Source organism: Scomber scombrus, chromosome 21, assembly GCF_963691925.1.
Source record: "Scomber scombrus chromosome 21, fScoSco1.1, whole genome shotgun sequence".
Lineage (NCBI taxonomy): Eukaryota > Metazoa > Chordata > Actinopteri > Scombriformes > Scombridae > Scomber > Scomber scombrus.
In genome coordinates, this window is record NC_084990.1 from 1,741,904 (window position 1) to 1,760,934 (window position 19,031).

A 19,031-nucleotide genomic window follows, 5' to 3' on the forward strand; every position below is an offset into this window, starting at 1 on the left:
TAAACCAGAACACTACTCACTGCCTAAATCACATCACACACAAGAACCAATTCTACAAGGGAATTAGGAAGCTGGAAGCATGTTTGTTGTGCCATACAAACAAATACATGCAATATGCTACGTAGATGAAGGGACCATGCAATTACACATGTGAGCGAGTCTAGAGGCATTTTAAGCTATGACACTGTAATCGATGTGTGGAATTATGCCACCTCACCATTCCTGTCAAATATAGAGAGGACTTCATGCAAACACGTAACAGAAAGCTACAATTACCTACTGTCTACATCTCATGAAAAACACCACATGTGAGAAGGCGCTGTGACATGTAAGCTGGCCCTAAATGTATGCTTTGAAATACCCATCTAAACATGAGAACTGAGCTACCTCCAGTCACGCTCAAATAGAAAAATCACACACAAAGAATAACCCTAGCAGAGAGCGATGACTGTTAAACTAACATATTTGCTGGAAGATGTGATGTCAGGTGATTTACTGTCCTGGAGAAATAGTGCATATGTACAGAGAAAACACAGTAAATAATCCAGTAGGAACTGTGGTAGGGTTTGGCCAGTTATCTGCATAGGCAGATAGAAGGATTCTGTGAACAAAAGAAAACGGGGAACAGGCACACTGTACAGTGAGACAGTACTGTGTATAAGCCAGCCAAGGGCTTGTCAGGGCAAATATTTCATTGTTTGCTGGCTTTGGCATGTTAACCCAATATGAAAATACCTCTTTTTTTTAAAGAGGGAACAAAATCAATGCCTATATATTGTCAAGATTTTCATCCAGCACTGTCTGCCTATTGACTGTATTAAGAACGCAATAATTACACATCAAGCAGGAAATATGTCTGCTCCTGAAAGCTCAAAAAAAAAGTGGCAACACAGCGTTGTCTTGAAATTGCAGACAATATTTTAGATGGAGACAAACTGCCCATTGTTCAGCCTGCAGCAAGCCAGTTTTATGTTTTTACAAGTCCTAGCATTCCTGCGTCCCTGTCCAAGTCGGAGGGGTTGTTGTCCGCCAGAAAAACACAGGCAGACGGGGCTTTATGCTGAACCAACATGCTCAAATAACGTGGAGTGTGACCAATAACCACGAGGTGATAGATTAGTTAATGGATTAGTTGAACGTAAAGGCTGTAACGCAGGGGTAAATCTAGAAAGCTAACCTTACCTCCGTCAGCTGATTTGCAGTACAGCAGATTAAAGCATTTAGTTGCTCGGGACTCGAATTGCTACACATGCTTTACAAATGCAGCTGCTCTCACAACACAACGACGTATATATATATATATATATATATCAGCTTTAATTCCAGGTGCTTCTCGTTATTTCACTGCTTATTTAGAAATGAACGCTTTACATTAACCACTGTGGTTGGAAGACACGGTGAGCCAGCACGGACCTCTGTGTGATTCAACCATTCACAGCAGCACATTTAATAACACGGAGGTTAGTCTAGGTTTGCGGGTGAGATAAATTGGATGATTTAGGTGTAAATATGTGCTGTCTGGATCAACGCTTGCCGTTTGCTTTCCATAACCCCCTGCTGGTAGTCTGCCTCCCATTAACTTGCTTGCTTAAGTGGTCAAATAGCAAGTCAAACTCATACACTTCATAATGACAGATATTTTAGTGAAACAATAATGCATACAAGCGGTAAACGCACTGGTCCAAACACACGTAATAACTAAGAAAGCCACATAATAATTTCCGCCTGGCAAGTTTACAACATTGGCTCGCTGGCTAGCCACCAACCACACAGTTTCCCATTTGCTTTGCATGTAACAGACCAAAAGAGGAGGACAAAGTCAGCGTTTTCCTTACCGTCAGGTCAGTGGTGTCGTTGTCACGATGGTTGACTGCGCGTATGACACCGGACCTCCAGAGCCACCGACCGATGTCGCCGATTTCAGGCGGCTCGTCCCCGCTGACACAGAGGAACCGCTTCCCGACCAGCTCCGGCCGAGCCTCGACTGCCATGGCCCTTCGCTGGTCAAACCCCCCCTCGAAAAACTTCCCAACAACGACGCCCTTACAGACCTGTCATTTACGACATTAAACCAGCTCTAAAGGAATCCAACAGTAGAAAGAAAATAAAAAAAGGAAAAGTTATTTGTTGCTAAAAGCTGTAAAAACCGACCCGGGGGATTTAAATGTGTAGCAGTCTCCACCCGCTCGAGCGTCAGTCTCTTTTCTCTCCGCTTGAAAAAACGGTGGAACACTGAACCGCATCACAACCGCCATCCATACTTGTGTTTCTCCGCTGGATCCCAAGGCATTCACAGACCACAGCACGGTTGTGTCCCTCCGCTCAACCATTGGTACTATTTTCACTAAACTACTTAAAAAAAAACTGCTCGTACTTGTAGAACTGCCACGACTGCTGTTAACCGCAAGTGTTGGCAGCTTCTGCTACTATTACCACTGTAATAATACCACTGTTATTATTGTTGGTTTTAGTGCCACCGTTACTATAATAAACAACAGCAGCAGAATTCACGTGAGCAGTGATATAGGCTAGAGAGAAATTGAAAATAATGTTTATTGTAGTCATTTTAATAAAAAAAAATACAGTTCCGCCCTACAACTATGACAGTGCAGTTGTGATTTCCAATGAGTATGAGTGTGTTTACAGCCTATTTTTATAATTTTATAACTTGTTAGCTACCTTAACAGAGAAAAGAATACAGTTATCTGCATGATGTTTACTGTAATCCAGAAAGCAAACTACTTCTCACAATCACAAGAATGATAAAATAGACTATACATGTGCCTGCAAGGGACAGTTTTATCAAATGTAGATATTTTAGGATTCATGTAACGCTGGTTTAATGTCCAATCTCTCATATTTCAATTGCAGCTTTGTTTGTTTTGCTGATTATTGCAGGATGTGATACAGTATCTCTCCTTTTATGTACTGTGTACACAGTTCACCCATGCAAAGGAGCACTAACTCTCATTGGACCACCTTGTGTAAATAAAGTTTGAATGAATGACTTACTTAGATATAGAGCTAGTGGCTATAGTAAAAAAAAAAAAAAAAAAGAAAAGAAAGAAGGAAACATAGTGGAATAGTGCTTGAGGAACCACAGCAGTGGTTTTGTATTTTGATATGTGTGTGTAAAAATCACTTATTTACAACACAACTATAATACTGTGCATTTTGCATATCATACTGAAATGAATAGAGACCAATGGCTGTCTTGAATGGTAGAAAAATGCATTTGAAAATTTAAATGGTCAGCATAATTGTAAAATAGGTTCACGGATGGAATGGTCTTTCAAAGATACAGCAGATTATCAACCAGGTGCATCAGAGCACAACATTTAACCATCATTTATTTCATATCATTTGCAGTTTATTTGTGTATTTTACAACTCTTATTCCTACTCTATTACATGTCAACATCTCATCCAGAATTACAAATGCAACTGACATCTTTGGTCTCTTTCTTTCACAGCGGATATACTATTTGCATTGTCTTCCACTGAGGTCTCCTGAGCTGTGAAGGAGAGAGACAGAGAGAGAATCAGTGAAGGAGGGAATAAGGCAGAGGAACTGAAGGAGAACAAGAGAAGGAAGGTTTGTATATATGTGTGTGTGTGTGTGTGTGCACGCACGTGTGGCTCTGTGGAGGCTTGCAGGCTCGTGAGTATTTGCCCGTGTGTGTGCGCATGCAGAGTTGAGGGATCTTAAGGACAGTATAGAGGTTTGTGTGTGAAGTGTGTGTGAAGCATGTACAAGGCAATCAGCCTGGAGCGACCTGCGGGGTGGGATACAAGAGAGGAAGAGAGAGAGAGAGAGAGAGAGAGAGAGAGAGAGAGAGAGAGAGAGAGAGAGAGAGAGAGAGAGAGAGAGAAAAATAATGATGGAGTGAAAGAGGGGCAGGGGAGGATGACAATAGAAGAAAAGCGGAAATAGGCTGTAGAAACACGGTCACAGTAAGAACACAGGAGACAAAAGAGGAAAGAGGCAAGAAAAAGAGGAAGAAGAAAAGAAAAAAAGTAGAACAGAGGTGTGTTGTAGTGGTGGATTAAGAAAATGAAACAGTTGAAATTTAACCATGAAGAAGTGAGACTAACATATTTCTTGTGTTATTTACATATTGTGTCATATTTATAGAACAAGTATAGAAATGTAAAAAAACAGATATTGTGGTTGGAGTTAGCTGTTATATCTTGAGCAGCAGCCACTGGAACCACAGCTGGACAGTTTTAGACTTATCAGAATGCATTTTTTTGGCTTCTTTTCGACAGAATTAAGCCAGTAGTTGATCCTGCTTTCAGTCTTTATGTTGAGGTAAGATAAGCACACTTTGAAACCATAAAACTGATAACATCATTCCCATCTGACCCACAAGTAAAATGGCAAAATATGTACCAGGGAGTGTTAGGAAGTATCCTTTTGTCACTTGACTGTGTCTGTATGGGCACAGGTACAATCACAGGTATTTCAACATAACTGATGTGTGATACTTCATGGGACAGCTGTGGCTCAGGAGGTAGAGCGGTCGTCCACCAGATTGGCGGTTCGATTCCCGTCTCCTCAGTCCATATGTCCATGTGTCCTTGGGCAAGATACTTAATCCCAAATTGCTCCCGCTGTGCCAACGGTGTATGAATGTGTCTGAATGTTAGTTTCCTCCTGATGAGCAGGTTGGCACCCTGTGTGGTAGCTCCTGTCATCAGTGTATGAATGTGTGTGAATGAGTGAATGAGATGTAGTGTAAAAGCGCTTTGAGTGGTAACTACTAGAAACGCACTATATAAGTACAGTGCATTTACCATATACTTTGCTGTAGGGTGTTGTGGGATAGGTGGGCCACAGGGGGGGGCCTGGTTGGTGCCTGTTTGCCCCCAAGTCCCCGGTGCTGGTTCTGTGCCTGGTGGACCTATCTTAGACCTCATTACACTAATGACTACTTATTTATCTAATTGTAAACAAACAAAAAGTAGCCTTGTAGTAGTGTGCACTGCAGGGATGGATCTCCTGCTTTTAGTAAAAAAAAAAATATTTTTTTATATATATATAATTGATGTATGCACTGATGCACCTCATGCCCAAGACAAATTTCCCTGTCGGGACAATATAGAATGTCTTATCTTATAAACTATCTAAATATATAAATGTTAATTACAACCATTTTTACTATAGATGATTGTTTGTTCTGACCACTCACCTGTCTCTGTAAATATTCAGATTTAATGTGACTACATTTGTGTTTTTGTGCATGGTTGTGTGTATGTAAGCATGAGTGTGTGTATTACTATGTATTACATTTCTGTGTGGATGTATGTGGGTGTGTGTATTGTATGTGTTTATGGTACAATATATATTTTGGGGGAATTGACATGTCTAGATTGAGAGCCATGGGGAGCTTTGACCATATTATATGACCCTCACAAACATGTATGTCTGTATATGCTATATGTTGTATATATTATGTCACAATAAGAAAAAAACATTTTTAAAAATACTAAAAAATGTATCACACAAAATGTAGGCATGTTCCTTTAATTAGCAGAGGGAAACCTGCTCTTGGCTCATTCACATAGATGAGGGAACATTTGTCTTGTTAAAATGAATAGTTTGACAATTTGTGAAATAAATAAATAAAGAGTGAGAAGAGAAGACTTCACTCTCGTGTCTGTGTTCAGTACAGAGCTGGAGTCAGGATGTGGTTAGCCTGGTTCACCATAAACACTAGAAGCAGCGGGAAACAGCTAAGTTCAATAATACACATAACACCTCTGACACTCAAAATAACATGGTGTATTCTATTGAACCTCATGTTCTGGATATGTTCAAGGTATATAGGTGTGTTCAGACTGAATGCAAAACGAAGTGAAAATTAAAAACAATCTTAACATGCAAGTGGGTGCAAAAAGACTCATCCTCTGTGATGCATTCACGGTTTATTTGAAAAGTCTGATCAAGCTGAAAATTGTTTTTATTGGCATTGTCTCATAATTTATAAACATAATCAGTGAAAGTGTTGGGTCAAATATGTCCCTATGGAAGCTTTTGAATCTCTTGTGTATCTTACTCATAGTAGATAAAGTGTTTGTTTATAATATTCTGGATCCACTCTTTGAGTAATTGCTTTCAAGTAAGCAGATGGGACAAAAGGTCAAACAGACTTCTGTGCCTGATTTGAATTGGCATTCCCTCCATCCACAAAGTATCTAATCTGAATGTTAATGTGGTGTGTTATTGGGTTTATCCAGTAGAAACCGTTTTATCGTGTGACCACGTTTAGATGATGAAAATTGAGCCAGTTCATTTGCTAATGAAGACCATGGAATGCAATTGTAAGCTCTCAAAAAGGAAGTTAGTAGACATTGAGTTGAGATGAGTTTATCTCATGTAATAATCTCAAAGTCAAGAATGAACTTTGACTATAAGGATTTCAAACTGAGGTAAACTTAATTACATGTATGTACATTTTGTATTACATGAATCATCCAAATGTATTGACTGTTTCTTGGAATGTGTTTGGTGTCATATGTTATTACATGAATGTCACTGAATACTGATACACTGGTAACTGAAAGCTCTTCAGTGACATCAATGACATGCCTAACGTAACATGGGTTTAACTAATGGCTCATTATCAGTATAACTCTGGTCAATCCAATTGAATTGATGTTTGTATGTTTCTAGCAGGATGACATTATACAGTATTGTTAGGTTAGCAGTGAGCAGCTGAATGCTCAGTGTGGAGGTGTTTTGTGTTCAGCTGTGATCCTCTGATGCTGTCCCAGACAGGCTGTGTGACCAGAGAGGCTCCACTGGGAATCTCCCTCACGCTGCTGCACACTGCAGCAGCCGCCTTCATGAATAACAAGTAGCTATGAATCCACCACCCACCCCCATACACACACACTCAAATATATACACAAAGCACGCAAATATCTGCGTATGTTCCCAAACATGCACATCTGCAAATATATAAAGTCGCAGGATCATAGCTGCACACATACAAGCTCACACATGTTTATGTGCTGAGATGTTATTATCTACACACACGCATGCACACACAAAGAGACAGGCTGAAGCTCACAGATGGGGTTTGTGTCTGCCAAATGCCATGTATGGAAAACTGTAATGAATATGATTACGACCCAAAGACTGGCGTGGTTTACGCAATGAGCCAAAGGCATTGTATAGCATCTCAGGTATTCTGTCGGCTGTCTTTTCCAAAGCCACTTACCTTAAATGCAAACTAAAAAATATATTGTAATTCCTTTCTCAACCAAATCTTCTCATGCAGTATTTTTCCATCGCTATAGTACTGATTTTCCAAGGGAATATGAAAGCTTCTTGTTAAAAATATTAAAAATGTTGGCCTTAAAATCCTGTATTTCACGTACAGTAATATAGATATGTCAGCAATACAATAAGTGTGGTAAACAAATATGAATCACAGGTTAAACCACGTTTAAATCAGTGTCAGAAATACATCATATATAGTTGATGTATTTGAATATGCCATTCTTGCATAATATATGTTTGCAAAACTTTTTGGTTTTGGTTCTGGGCTGAGAAAATTCATGAAGCTTTGATTTGTTGTAATGATTTTGATTTATTTGTGCTGTTAAACCTGCAGTATAAAACTCTGTATCAGTGAAATGCAGAGATTTGCCTGGTAGTGATATGTTTAATCAACATTGTGTGAACTTGTTTGGCAAGGGCTTGAATGTACCACCATGTAGAAGTCGGGCACTATTGAAATGGAAAGACCCACTTACGTTCTCATTCCTCTTGGCCCTCTAATGATTATATTGTCGAACACAATTTAATTACAAGAATAATGTTTTTTTAAATATTTTTTTAAAGAATAATATATTTCTGCATAGCAACAATGGGCATTTCTTCGCTACGTTAGACCTAATGGTATACTGGCAGTGATTTACAGTAGAACTGATTCCCCAACGCGATGTTCTATCAATAATGAAAGTGAGAGGGGCGATTGTTTTATTTCACAGAGCGTCCTTCATGGGCGGTCAGCACTTCTTTGGCCCATCCTACAGGGGCTTACTGTTACTTTTTATGTAATTTGGAATAGAGACATAGACATATCACTACTTTTGTAAAATTGTGCTCTGCGCACATGTTTGAAACGATGTGACCCCGCCCACGCTGTGCACACTGTATTAGAAAACAAGGTAAAATTTAAATTCCCTGCTATGGAATTGCTCCCCTAACAACAGCGCTTAGAACCGCAGCCCTCATCGCTTCTCTCGACAATTGGTTAGAATTCGCCACGCATTGAAGAAAGACCAATTAGAACGCAGGTCGCTGAGTTTGAAATTCCACCGCTTCTATTAAACGCATACGTCACGTGGGCAAATCACGCTAGCCAATGATGAATCGCGTTTGTTGTAAACAGACCGAAGTGGCCTATGGAGGAGGAGCTCGGGAGGTTGCTCTTTTCCTGTTGATGTCAGCGGCTAGCCGAGAAGTGTTCTGGTGCCAGGAACTGAGAAGCAATACGGAGACTGAAGGGGGAAACCTGGAGGGAATCAGAGACTTGTACCAAACTGCAGGAATCACATTGGATAGATAAAGTTGCCGCTTAGCTATGGCTACAAAGACATAAGTGTGAGAGCGGACGCTTTACAAATATGTTGGATGGCTGAGGTTCAGCGAGATAGCTAGCTAGCAGCTCCGGGACTCACTCATCGAAGTTTGGCTCAAGAAGTTTCCAACGACACGGCTAGCCACTAAAGGTAGCACCGGGGCCTCTCCCTCTACACAGGCCGACACTACAAAGACAGGAAACATGGTGTCCTGGATGATTTCGAGAAGCGTCGTGTAAGTAGAAACATTACTGACAGTACTGAAAGTAAAGAAAATAGTGCTTTTATCTTGTTTATGAAATCAGGACAGCTGATGCGAATGAGCTTTGTTAGCATACTTGGCTAACGTTAACTTGTTATTGTCCTTTGGCTAAGATAGCAGCTTAAGTCTATTTTTTTAATTTTTTATTATGGGTTAAACTACTGTGGACGCAGTGTAAACTGTGTCATGGTTGAGGTTAATGAATAGACTATATGTTACAAGCACAAACACATTGTTACTTGTGTCATATAAATAGTTTTGTAGCCCAGATTTAGCTAACAGCACTGTGGCTGATGGTTTGCTATGTGGGTTGAAAAGCTAATGCTATCATCTGTTTTTTGATCATGCACGTTGCTGGTGAGTCAGACGCAATCACATGTAACTTTTGTTAAGTATCGATGATGTGGAGCTTTACACGCCTCTACATGTTCGTCTGTGAAGGAGTGTCAGGTACAGCTGTCAACTGCAAGATATTATTAACCAGCCCAGCCCAATTTAACCTGCCAACCAGTACATTGTGACCTAATAGGAGGAAATACGTCTTTAATCTAGTGGCATTGTATTCACTTGTTTGGTTAGTGGATATGTAGTTCGTCATCAGTATGACACTTAAATATCTTGTGACTAGAGCAGAAGTGAGGTTTGATTAAATACAGTGGACGGACAAGAGCCAGATTTCAGTGTTGCTTTGCTGAGAAAATCCCAGTTTTCTCCCTAACAGCATGTCTTTATTGCATTTCTCTCCCTTTTCTTTGGGTGTATACGTCCAGGAACAGTAGTTACATAACTTGGTGTAATGGGGGGATAGGAATGTGGTGGAGAGGACAGAACGGAGCGGTAAAAAAGATGCATAGCCTTTCCTGTTTTTTTCCAGAGCAGCCTTTTAAACACAAACTCTCGTGTTGATGCAGGACAATAAACACAGTCTTTTAGTCCATACTGCTGTCACAGGCTAATACCTGGTTCATTGCTTATCAGTCAAGACCTGGGTCTAAGTTTGTATTGAGATTATTGCTTCGTAGTGCAATAAACAATGAAACGTCGACGTGTGCTTTCAAATTGGGGTTTGTGGTTTACTAAATAGGGGGTTGACTAACATTATATATTGATTATTAGTAATTAAAGAGAAATTGTTATTAAGAACCAATATACATTTGCAACAAAAATCTAAATCTTGGTGTCAAAATTTAAAACACTCGATGATGATTCATTTATTACAGCACAACAGCTTTGAAAAGCTTTTAGTTGGTTACAGTTATTTAAATGCAGAATATTTACTCAAGCAGTCTACCTATAGTATCTATAGTATTTGTTCTTTACTTGAGTTCATACTATGTTAATTTATACTCTGCTCCATTTCAGAGAGAAATACATGTCACTTTTCAGATGAAGATTTATCATAGAATAACATAATGATGAGTTTATACATTACAGTACATTATTATAGATTTAACCACTGGTTGCCAAACTCTTTGGCAAAAAAAATAAATCATTGTGTATTTGCGTCTCTTTGTCATGTTTCAGATGTCTTTGAGTTGTTTGTAGATCCACCAAAGAGACTTTTCCACCCACATGGTTTCAAAAAAGAACTGTTAAATGTTCAAAGAGGTGAAACTCTCCAATTTTTATTTTTTAAGATTAAAGTTCTGAAAAATCAATTTTTCCCACCACCTCAGATTTCTCTCATGACCGTCACAAAACATTTCAAACTGACTACAACAACTTCTCAGTATCAATAAAGTCCTTTTGTTAAATGTATTTTATACATCAGTCACAGACCAATTTTACTTTCATAATTAAATTTAGCAGCTAATACTTCTGTACTTTAACATGTAATACTATTTTTACATTGAGGAATTGATACTTTTACTGTAGTGAAGGATATGAGTACTTATTCCACCACAGTTTAAATGTTCTATATTAACAACATGTGATAGCAGAGAAGCTGTCCTTTAAAACTAGTCTTAACACAGCTCTTACATGCAGTTCCATTACATCTAAAGTCAGTGACAACAATCCTGCAGCTCTTTAGCATTACAACAGTCAGTCAGACAGCTCCTGGACTCTCCTCAGTAATGTTACTGCTAGTTTTTTTTTTACTGTAGTTGTTTATCTAAATTATGACTCAACAAATGAACTTGTTCATTATTGCATATAGCTCTATGAGACTCATAATTATATCACTGCAGCATTATTATTATTATTATTATTATTTGGGTATTTTCAGTGGTGTAGCTGGTAAACTGGACATGCTTGTCATCATAGAAATAGATCATAAGATTTTGATGTTTTTAAAACTTCAGCATAGTCGAATAAGATGTTCATTGCAACTTGAGCAATATGTGCTGCCTTATCTTCAGAACACAGCTCTGCAGATGTTCTGGATGTCGTCTGTGGCACTGCAGCATGCACAGCCATCAGCAACCAATCAGACCGTGCTGTGGGCGGGACTTTGCCCAAGATCACAGAGTAGTAACTACAGAGAGAAGCTGCTGCATCAGAGCCAAAGTAGAACATATTGGCAATCATATATTGAAAAAACAAGATTCTGATAATCATAAAAATACTGTTGACCTCTACTACTAAATTGTAAAGAATTTAAGTCCAACCAAGCCCAACCATTTACTTTTTCAATTAGGTAATTTAATAGTCTGTAATTTGCACTAAAATCTGTGGTATGCTAAACCAAGAATTGTGAAGCTGTGAAACAGTTTTTGCACATTGTGTTCTCAAGAGGATATTAATGAGGAGGTCTACGTGCTTTAAACTGTGAAATCTTTGAGAATAAATTGAACTTGTGTTAGACTGAGCCTGCTGAGGGAAGGGGCTGTGAAATAACTCACGCCCACATGAAAGTCATTTTGATTCCGGAAAAAGAAAGCCTAGTACAAAAAGTGAATGAACTGGCTGGAGTTAAATCAGAGTCGGGAAACTGAGAAGCAACATGTGGAGGCATTTAGGACTCTACACTATAGACAAGTGTGTTTAGTGCTTTTCCAAAATGCAGCTGGAGTTTCACAGCCTCTGCACTGTAGCACAGTATAAATGAGCTCTAACAGGGACTATGAGCATAAGGATGAACACTCAGATGAACAGGTTTGTAGGCCTTTTTTTCATAGCTGCCTAGTTTTTGAGGATTAGGATTAACCTGCAAAGTAAATAAGTAACATACTGATGTTAATCTAATCCTGTGATGAACATGGCAGTATTCATTTAGTCTATATCATTTACCCCAGTCCAAACTGAGTGACATGAATACATCAATCTAAAGCCATCAGAAGTATAGAGTGCAGCATGGAGACTGCTATAATTGTATCCAGACCAGCTACTGGACTAGAATAGATCCTGGTCTTGCAAGTATTTTTGGTGCTTGTACTGTAGCCTTCTCAGCAGTTTTCATGACTTATTCAGTAGTTACTGTTACATTATATGGGACAAAATGCAACAGAGAATTGAAACTGAAATAATTTAGCTAATTGTTTCAATGTGGTTACAACCTAAAGAAGAAAATCAAGCAGAAACCTCTCAGACCTGTTGTCTCTCTGCTGTTTCACTGACCTTTCTGACCTCTGCTTGCCTTCCTTGCCAGCATCCATTTATACAGCAGAGTCATGTAACAGTTCTAAAAAGTCAGTAAGTCTGAGGGCTGTGCTGATTTTCATCTCAGGGTTCGCTGACCAACTTATTTTAGGCAGTAGCCATAGCAGCCTGCGAGGAACAGTGCCAACATATTTGTGTGCATCTGTGTCCATCTCTGTGTCTGGCTGGCTGGCTGGCACTCTCCTCTTCACTGTTGATAAAGACATCTGAGTAGTTTGCCTCAGAGCTTAACAGCCATGACAAACACTGACATTCTACCAAAGAATGTGGACCTCTGCACTGATAATTATCTCATAGCACTGCACTGTTCTTAAACTGACCCCAAAAATGTAGCAGTATGCTCTGTAAAAGGCCTGGATGGACTCTGTCAGCAGCTCCTCTACATCCCTGAATGTTCAACCCTGTGTTCACTAAACATAAAAACAATGTATTATTATTATTATATATAGAATGCACCAAATTGTACAGGAGTTTATGATACTCCAGTACCTAACAGTTTAAAATGACCCTGGGGTTAAAAGCTCAGGCTGTAGATTCACAGTAATACATTATTATTTTATAATGGTGCTGTCCTTAGTGACATACCTGAAAACACATATCACATGGGAATGTGTGTGTAGGTGTGAACATTGATACAAATTATATATACAAATAAAAAGCAGGAAAGTCAATAAATGAGTGTGCATGAAAGTGTAAATGAATGTGGGTGTATCTGCTGTCCACAGCTGTTTACACTGTATGAGAAAAGCTTCCTCTTCACATCAGTAAATCTCTGCAGCATCTGAAGGCGGCAGGATGTTGATAAATGTGCAGCCTATGAGAAGCGCTGTGCCAAATTGCATGGACGTTCACTGTGTTTACCTTCATTAAATCTCCTGAACACATCACCAGGCTACAGTAGAACCACAAACAGCACACTGGTCAGTTATAACATCATATTCAGTTTTTTTATGATAAAGAATTCAGGTTAGCAGGGCTCATCATTTTACAACTTTATTTTTAGCAATAGTAGTGTCATGATTTATTCTTGAAACACATTGTGATTATATTGTATTACACTACTTACTAATCTATGTGACCATGTAGGCCTATGAGGTTAGATACATTAAGGTCCGATATATAACTATACAAATGACTATTATTACAGTAACTAACTGGTAAAAAACATTAACATCTGTATTTGGCTGCATATTTTCATCACATTTAACTGGCTCAGAGACTATTTGATAATCAGCACACCTGCTGTGCTGATTCTATATTCACCGTCACTCAGACCTTTAGCATGTCACACTGCTGCACAAACCTAAATAGTCGCTCACACACTCTGTACACCTCTGTTCTTGGTATTTATTATTCAAATTTTAACCGAGGATGCAAAATATTAAACAGAGGGCACCATGTATGTTTTAAAAACTCTCCTAGAACAGGGTCTGTCTACCTCATCTTTTGCAAACGTCTCTTTTTGAGTTTTTAAGCTAAAACAGGTTCAACAGGGTTTTCTAAAGTTTCTGTTTTAGCGCTTTGAAAATATCAGAGTAGTGTTTGTGTTAGGTGTAAATGTAGTAGGGGTTATATGTTTTAAGCCAAAAGTGTATTAGTGTGGACAGTGCCTAAATGTATTGACTTTTTAAACAATAAATGGTTGTTGAAAGTGAATCAGTAATTTAAAAAAAAAAAAAAAGTTATCAATTATTTCAAGCAAAAATGTCAAATGTTTGGCTCCAGCATCTCAAATGTGATGATTTTCTGGTTTTCTGTGTCATATATGACAATATATTTAACATCTTATGGCTTAGTCAGACAATAAAGCAAACTGAAGACACCACCATGGATTCTGAGTTAATAGTTAATGTCATTTCTCACATTAAAAAAAAACAATATTGTATTGATTAATTGGAGAAAATAATTGGTTGATCAATTGATAATGAAATAAATGCATTGTCTAAATATGAAATCCTATGTACACTCCTGCTTGTAGAATAAGGCTTTCAGGATGAGAATAATTACTGTTATTTATATTCATCACTGCTGAAAAATATATATGGACATGGTTCAATAGACTTTTAATCAAATTCAATATCTGAATCCTTTCAAATCTCTTATCATATCTTATTAGATTCACCTTATTAGAGTAACAAGTAACTAAAGGCTGCAATAACTACACCTCAAACATGTCTAATCAGCTGTTGCTGGCTGACAATACAACAGTTTTTAGTGGCAGCCTCATTAATCATAACCTGAAAATAAGCTGAGCAGCATGTAAATGAATTGAATCTGACATATTTCATTAACAGCTGTAAGTAGGAACCCCTACCTCTAAGAATATGCTAATATACTCAAATAATAATGCTTATAGTATAAAAAAAATCTCAAGTTTCTCAATCAGTAGTTGAAGTCATACAGGACTTAGTAGGGAAAAAGGTGACGTTGCAAACTTGCAGCAGTCAGGATATAGTGATATTTCCTGTGATGGCAGTTTAGGGGTTGTCTGTTTTTCTTTGCCAGGTCACTGTCAATCAATTATAGAGAATCCATCCACAAACACACATCTGTTCTATATTCACATCTACATTTTTGAGCCATTGCAGCATAAAACAAAGTGCACAGAAACACCAAAATGGGGAATCAAATGTTTAGACAAAGGAAAGCTTGACAGAGGGTGAACATGTAAAATGTAAATTTTACCATAGTTGTAGTTTTCTCTCTTCTTTCAGATCAGTATTAATAACACTGTAGGTTCCTTTGCAGAGATATCAGAAAAAAGAAGAGTTGAATCTGAACTTGTTCATTCTTTTTTTTTGAATGTGGGAAGATTGAGAGAAGTGTGAGAGCATTCTAAATGATATGTCATTTATTTCCCCATGAAGAAATCCTCTGGGGACACACAGACCTGGACTTTAACCGGTCTCATTTGCTGTAGCAGCAGTTCTCTCAACAATCCTCCCTCTGTGTTTTTAGGGGAAAAGTCATGTAATCAAATTCTTATTCCTAAAGCTCAAACCAGATGGTGGGAGCTCAAATCTTGGAGATCTCTGGTGTGTTTTCTTCTCTCTCTCTTTTTTTTCTTTCTTCTTTCCCCTTCCTCTCTCTGTGTGTCTCCTGTTTTTATTGCTCTTGTTCTCTCACTCTCTCTCTCTTTTTTTTCTCTCTTTGCTCTCTCTCCTGTCATCCTGTCCCCCCCTCCAACTCCCACCCACCCACCCACTCCCTCCATTTGGTTGTTGGTGGTGTACGATGTCAGGAAACCAGGGAAATTGACCTGGAGCCCAGAGTCAAGGCCCGTCTAAAAAGCAACAGGGCTATTTTCTCAGCTGCACGCAGAGAGCGAGGGGGAGAAGGTGTTGAAATGTGAAGAGATGGTAGTTTTGGTATGAAGAAGGGGGCCCTGCGTTTCTCTAAATTGTTTCAAGAACAGTTCGGTGCACGTCCAATGTTCTTTTTTTTTTTTTTCTTTCCTTTTTTTTCTGCGAGCGAGGTTTATAGAGAAAATGTGTCTGCAGGTCATTAGCTTGATCAAAGCATATGTACGTTTTACAAGGACAGGAGGAAGATGAGGAGAATAGATACAGTGATGTGAAAAGTGATCCTTTTTTTAGTTGAATACATGACACACTGCTATTTATAACAAACTGCTGCTCTTTGCATAATGTGAAGCTAAATTCATGGTTGATTGATGGGGTGAGTGCTGTCATAGATACCAGTGTGTGTGGGTATCGATTATCACACTTGGCTAAACCAACACAACACTAACTGGGTGGATCATATGCGCTGTATTTATATAACTCACAGTAAGTGTTTGCATTCTTACATACTTTATGATATAAGTAACGCTGAGAAGGTACACCTCTATATAGAAGTGAATATAGGACTATTTTGAGCAGTCTGCAGGTGGTGAGGAGAAGGTTTGCAGTGGAGATGGATTTGCTGGATGTGTGTTTCTGAGAAATAGAAGATAAACATGCTTCATGTTGTATTAGAGCCCAGTATATTGGTCAACAGATATTATTGGCCTAATACAGATTCATCGGTATTAGCTATTATGCAATCCAATATGTGCTGATAGTTTTTTTTAATGATATATGATAAGCAGAATTTTATGTATATTTGATCCGTTTTCTAAATTCCAGTTTAAAAAATGTAGTTTATACTTAACCTTTACATACTGTGCTGGTCAAATTTGACCAGTATTGACATTTGACAGCTGTAAAAACAACCCAAATGTCTTTTCCTAAGGTGGGCCAAAATGCACAAAAAGGGTTAGGCTGTTCTGGGTCAAATTTGACCCGTATCTATTGAATGAATAGTTAATAGTTTTAATAAGGTAGTAGTTAAGACAGTAGTTTCTTTTTATTCAAGGTTCAAGATTCCTTTTCTTGTGATTGTAAAAAAAAAAAAATACAACGACTTTTCATTGCAACAAGTGAGGACGGATCTCAAGCAATAAATAAGTAAAAAGATAAAACTAGATAAATAACATTAGTTCTACTAAATGCACAATCCACTCACACTGTCAGCAGGTATACGGCCAACATATGCTGTAAACATAAAATAGATAATATTATTGCACAATTTCAGTTATCTGGATGATTTCATGTTAGTGTTCAGTGTAGTGATGGCCTTTGGGTAAAATGATGTAGCAGTGAAGGCTGATGGCTCTAACATCTTATATTTTGGTGGAGGTCTAAATAATAGCATAAATCCAGCTTTACTGTGCATGGCTCATTAGAGCTGACTTTTCTTTAGTGATTTGTGTGCTGTACTAGCAGTATTGTCTCATCAATGAAGGTGTCTATGTTATAATGTTTGCCATAGTGCTTGCTCATGGGGGAATGTTGTGTCTCATTAAATTAAATGAAATGGTACGGTCTCGGCCTGCGCCATGTGAAAATGCCTTGAGTTTTTGTTGTGATTTTCGCGCTATATAAATAAAGATTGATTGATATGACTGAACAGTTAATTGTTTTATATAGTAACAATATGAACTGTGCCACAAGAGCTGTCAATGAGACTGTAATTGACATAACCACTGTAAATCTGTCTCACTAATCTGGAGGAGTTGAACGTTGTAGTCGGTGACTGTTGATTCTATCACCTGCAAATTCCCTCAGCTGTAGCTAATTAATGTTAATTATGTGAGGTGGCCAAACAACAAATAAACAGCTTTTTGTTCTGCTTAATGTTCTCTCTGAATACCTGTCTGAACAATTTACACTTTGACAAAAAGGGTTTAGTGAAGTCAGACAAGCAGGTTGTGTGTTTTTGCTGTTTAAAAAGAATCCTCAGGGTGTGTGTGTGTGTGTGTTTGTTTTCTCCAGCTCAGTGACAGCTGGCTGGCAGGTAACTGTTGTTATTGAGTGTCAATGACAAGCAGCTGGCAGACAAAGTTGTCTCAATCTCCTGTTAAACTGTTGAAGCATGTCATATCAGCTAGAGAGCTGTGAAGCTGGACCTGCAGGATTCAGGACTGAAGCTCACATTAACAGGGTTATGCCTGACTCACAATAGATCTTTATGGGTTGACAACACATGAGTCTGTGTCACCTTTTTTAATAGTGAAATATGCATTTCCTTGTTCTTTCTGAACATTGTATAAACCAACAATATCTATTATGCTTGAGTAAATGAAGCTCCAATTAACAAAAGTGGGTAAAAAGAATAATTCAGTTTCAACATCGGAAGGGCGGTGGGGGGGAGCAAGTTTGAGGGAGAGGGGTCTGGGGTCTAGGTGATGGGTGCAGGACACAAAAAGTACTCAGCTTTTTTTAAAGACTTTCAATAGAAATAAAACAACTTGTCTCTTATGATAAATCACAGGAAGTCTTCTCTCTCATTAGAGCTAGCTTCAGAGAGGAGCCCAGTCAAAACTTATCCAGCACCAGCTGTATGTGTCAAATATATGGGCGGTGGATGAGAGGGGAGCTGGCTACTGGAAGTCAAAGATGTCATATTTATATTGATGTTCTGCTTGTGCAACAGTAGTGTGATGAATTGCTATAAAACACATTTGCAGATCAAATCCGTTTGAGCTTTTTTTTATTCCAAGTTCTTATCATTTTGGCGCTGGTCAGTTTCCTTTGGCACTGCCAAAAACTTCTTTAGTGGACTTCAAAAATTCTTCAATGCAGAAAAAAACCATGATTAAAATTAACTCAAGCAGCTAAAGTGCAGAGCTGTCAACAGCATCATTATGAACTGTCAGTCTGGTAGCAAACATTGTCAGATGTCAGTGTTTCATACTGTAAAATAAAATGGCATAACTCACTAGTCCAAAACCAGCAGTTTGTGTTTATTAGCATAACTGGAAAACAATGTTAGTTTTGTCAATAAATCATCATCATCATTATATCGAGTCATCATTTTTAGCTCTACTGATGTGGCTCAAATTGGTACAAACTAAAATGACTTATTTTGGCGTTTTAATGATGTTTTAATGATGGAGGTATTTGCAGAAATGAGCTGAAACTCCTGCTGTGGACGCATTTCTTTTTTCTTTTTCTTTTAATAATTCATCTGGTTTAATATAGACATAGTGTTCCACTTCAGCCTTCAGTCATTTAGTTGAAAAATGCCTTTCG

At 38.3% G+C, this 19,031-nt stretch overlaps 2 protein-coding genes across 2 annotated transcripts in view; one reads left to right on the top strand and one right to left on the bottom strand.

Moving 5' to 3' along the window:
- jmjd1cb (jumonji domain containing 1Cb) overlaps positions 1 to 2,190 on the bottom strand; it is a 130,363-nt gene extending 128,173 nt beyond the window's left edge. The window contains 1 exon segment of the mRNA XM_062443087.1: positions 1,836 to 2,190. Within this exon segment, the coding sequence (XP_062299071.1) occupies positions 1,836 to 1,991 (156 nt within the window). The 5' untranslated portion in view covers positions 1,992 to 2,190.
- Positions 2,191 to 8,466: 6,276 nt separating this feature from the next.
- Positions 8,467 to 19,031, top strand: part of reep3b (receptor accessory protein 3b) — a 46,339-nt gene continuing 35,774 nt past the window's right edge. Inside the window, exon 1 of the mRNA XM_062443085.1 lies at positions 8,467 to 8,829. Within this exon, the coding sequence (XP_062299069.1) occupies positions 8,798 to 8,829 (32 nt within the window). The 5' untranslated portion in view covers positions 8,467 to 8,797. The remainder of the gene's footprint in view (positions 8,830 to 19,031) is intronic.